At 31.2% G+C, this 3,648-nt stretch overlaps 1 protein-coding gene across 1 annotated transcript; it reads left to right on the top strand.

Annotated features, from left to right (window-relative positions):
• Window positions 1–235: 235 nt before the first annotated feature.
• LOC128199899 (uncharacterized) lies at window positions 236–3,330 on the top strand. Its single transcript, XM_052891288.1, has 2 exons — window positions 236–878; window positions 1,028–3,330. Exons 1-2 carry the CDS (start codon window positions 577–579, stop codon window positions 3,159–3,161), a joined length of 2,436 nt encoding a protein of 811 aa, XP_052747248.1. The 5' UTR covers window positions 236–576; the 3' UTR covers window positions 3,162–3,330.
• Window positions 3,331–3,648: the final 318 nt, after the last annotated feature.

Genomic DNA, 3,648 nt, shown 5'->3' with positions numbered 1-3,648 from the left:
TTAAAACTCAATTTTGAATATATCTTCAACCAATTGAACTGAAATTTTGTATATTAGTTCAATTTGAATGACAATGCATGGTTAACATTATAAATCCAACATGGCGGCATATCTAAGATGGAGAACTAGTTATATTTAATGTTCTTCTACGACTTCTAAATTGTAGCAATGCAGTCCATGGTCTCAAATTTTTGCCTTTAGAAGCAATATATCAAATTAGATAGTTGTGTACTAACAACTTTATCTTATTAATTAGCATAGCTCAGTTAAAACTAAAAAGCTGAAATTTGGCCTGGGTGTTAATAACGTTTTTTTTTGGGATTCCTTCCCTACATCTCAAGTGAGGAAGATTTTTTTCTCGTCTTTACTAGTGTTGGTTATTTTTATCAGAATTTCTGTGCACTTTATAAGTTTAAAGTGCTAATTTAATTTACAGTGTCCTTCACTAAAATCGACACAAACATGTGCAGGTTTTTTTTTATCTATCTCGAGCAAATCTCCACGTATCTTGGTAAAAGGTGATATTACCTAAACTAAAGGTTTTAATTAAAAACATTGATTACAGGACTACTAACCATGGGTAATAAAAAAGAGAAACGCAAAAAACGGCCTTATACGGCAAAACATTCAGTAGCAATGATTAACTTAGCGGTGGAAGCGATGAAAAATAAAACCATGTCCTCATACGAGGCTGAAAAAGCCTTCGGAATACCTCGCCGGACTTTATTAGACAAATTAAATAATAAACACCCTAAGAGTCCAGGGTGCCCTACGAAACTCTCTAATAAGGAGGAAGACGACACAGTAAAAGTTTTAATCGCAGCTGCTGATTATGGCAGCCCCTTGACTCTTTTGGATTTGAAAATTGTCGTATACAGGTGACGTTAAAACTAATATTTTCTATCAAGAAATTAACCGAATTTACACATCATTTATTTCTGTTGGTAGAATATTAGAAAATGTTAAACTTAATCATTCAGTTGAGAGTTTTACATTTTTTTGAGAGTTTTGCATTTTATATTTTCAGATATTTGGAGGGCAACGGAAGACTATCAATTTTCAATAACAAATTACCTGGAAATAAGTGGGCATACTCTTTTATAAAAAGAAACAAACCTAAATTAACCTACAGAGTGATCCAAAATATAAAAAGGAGCCGAGCAGAAAAAAGTGCTGATGAAATAAAAGATTATTTCACAAATTTAAAGTTATCACTAGAAGGCGTATCTAATGAGAATATAATTAATTACGACGAAACAAACTTGACAGATAATCCTGGGGTACAAAAATGTTTGGTCAGAAGAGGAGTCAAGTATCCCGAGAGAGTGTTAAATTTTACGAAGGGAGCTATATCTATAATGTTTGCAATAACCGCATCAGGAGAATGTCTTCCTCCATACGTTGTATATAAGGCGGAACATTTATACACACAATGGACACTTAATGGACCCAAAGGAGCCAGATTTAACCGTTCTAAATCAGGATGGTTTGATAGCAACTTATTCGAAGATTGGTTTGAAACTATTATTTTACCATGGGCTAAAAATAAACCTGGTAAGAAAGTTTTAATTGGAGATAACCTAGCATCCCACATAAATGTCAAAATTGTGAAATATTGTGAACAAAATGATATACGTTTCGTATTTTTACCTACAAATTCAACACATATAACCCAACCTCTGGATGTATGCTATTTTGGTCCATTAAAAAAACTATGGAGAGAAATTCTATTAAATTACAAAATAAAAAACCCAAGAGAAACAACGATTCACAAGGGACATTTTCCAGATCTACTCAAAAAACTAGTAGACAAACTTAACGTGAAAACACATAATATAATCAGTGGATTTAAAAGCACTGGTATTGTGCCATTCAACCCTGATAAAGTAATTAGTAAACTGCCAGACTCAGACCAACAAACAATGTCATATTCTATCGACAATGCGCTATTAGACTGGCTGAAGGAGACTCGCAGTGCAGATCCTAATAAAAAAGTACGAAATAAGAAATTAGATGTGCCCCCGGGCAAATCAGTCTGCGAAAATGATTTTAAAAATTTAAAAACTCAAAGTAATAAAGTAGAATTAGTAAAAAAGAATAAAAGAAAAAGGGGAAAAAATCTTAGGACTGTACTGGTAAATTCAGACTCATTATTGCAATTATCTCTAACGGAAAAAAATCCTGAAAGTCTCAAAAACTTGTGTATCAGAAGTGTCAATACTAACTTACTTCCATTTGTGCAAAATGCTAAGGCACCCATGTCGCGAACATCAAATGTTAAATACTTAGATGACATATTAAAAAATGATAAAGAAAATATGCCATTTAGTAATATAATTCCAGACTGTCTTCAAACAAATAAAACAAAAATTAATATTACTTCTAATGTCATTATCAAAGCTGGAACATCTCAAAAAATACTCCAAAGTAAGAAAGAAAATACAAATTTTATAAAGAGAGGGGTTACAATCTCGCGGTCTGCCTTACACATGAAACTGAACTCCACAACAAAAGATACGGTAGCTGAACAAAGAAAAGTCCTCGACAAAAATACACACGAAGAAAAGCTAGAAGAAATGACAGACACTGTTGAAAAAAAACCAAATAATGAAACTAAAAAAAGAAAAAGTAGAGAAACTCTTAAAGCAAAAAAGAAAACTCTAAAGCGTACGTCTGTGAAAAGAAAAAGGAAGACATCTAGTAGTCAATCTAGCTTAACAACTGACATTGAAATGAGTATAGCGGATGATTCTGAATACGAAACCTTGGACGACTTTATCTCGGTATGCCAGAGAGAAGAACAAGAAAATATAGAACTATCAATGCACTACGGAATTTCTGATATTGAATACTTCAAAGAAAGTGATAATAAATTAAAAACAAACTCCTGGATTTTAGCTCAATTCGTTACAAAAAAGAGCGTGAAGCATTTCGTAGGAAAAGTAATATCAATAAAGAATAACGTTCCTGAGGTCAAATTTTTGAGAAAAAAGAAGGAATCAAAAGTTAAAAAAGGATCAGTATTTACTTACCCAACAGTGGATGATATTTGGCCCATGAAGCATTTAGATGATATTATTTTAGTACTACCTGAGCCAAAAATTTGTCGACGAGGTCAAATTTTTTTTAATAACGATTTAAGTAATTACAACATACAATAGTTATTCTACTTTAATTACTTTAAAAATGAGAGCATCATTAAAATTTTAGTTATTACATTTTTGTTTTACCTGATTGTTCAAATTAATAAGGAATTTTAAGTTGAATATTTCATTCATAAAATTCTCATTTGACTTTTTTTTTTATTAATTTGATTTTATTGCTATGAGGATTGTTAAGCTAAAAGATACCTATTACTCTATATTTAATTATCCATATGCTTTAGTAAACTTTGAGTTAATATTGAATTTTTTTAGTTAAAAGTTAAAAGTTTGAAAAATAAATGAATAAAATAATTAATTAATAAAAAACTTTTTTTATAAATATTTGTGTAAGCCATCACCCCTCTTAGTTTTGGAGTGAGGTAAGTTAGCATAATTTTTGGCAGCCCTATATGCGTTATAGCTAAAGTATGAAACTGACTTCAAGACGTTGCATAACTTCGCCTACCACCTTTTTTTTATTAAATCTACTCTATAGTGCGTTTGT

This window comes from Bicyclus anynana, chromosome 3 (assembly GCF_947172395.1).
Source record: "Bicyclus anynana chromosome 3, ilBicAnyn1.1, whole genome shotgun sequence".
In the NCBI taxonomy this organism is placed as follows: domain Eukaryota; kingdom Metazoa; phylum Arthropoda; class Insecta; order Lepidoptera; family Nymphalidae; genus Bicyclus; species Bicyclus anynana.
Note: the sequence above shows the minus strand (reverse complement) of the source record. Positions and strands in the feature narration are given on the sequence as shown.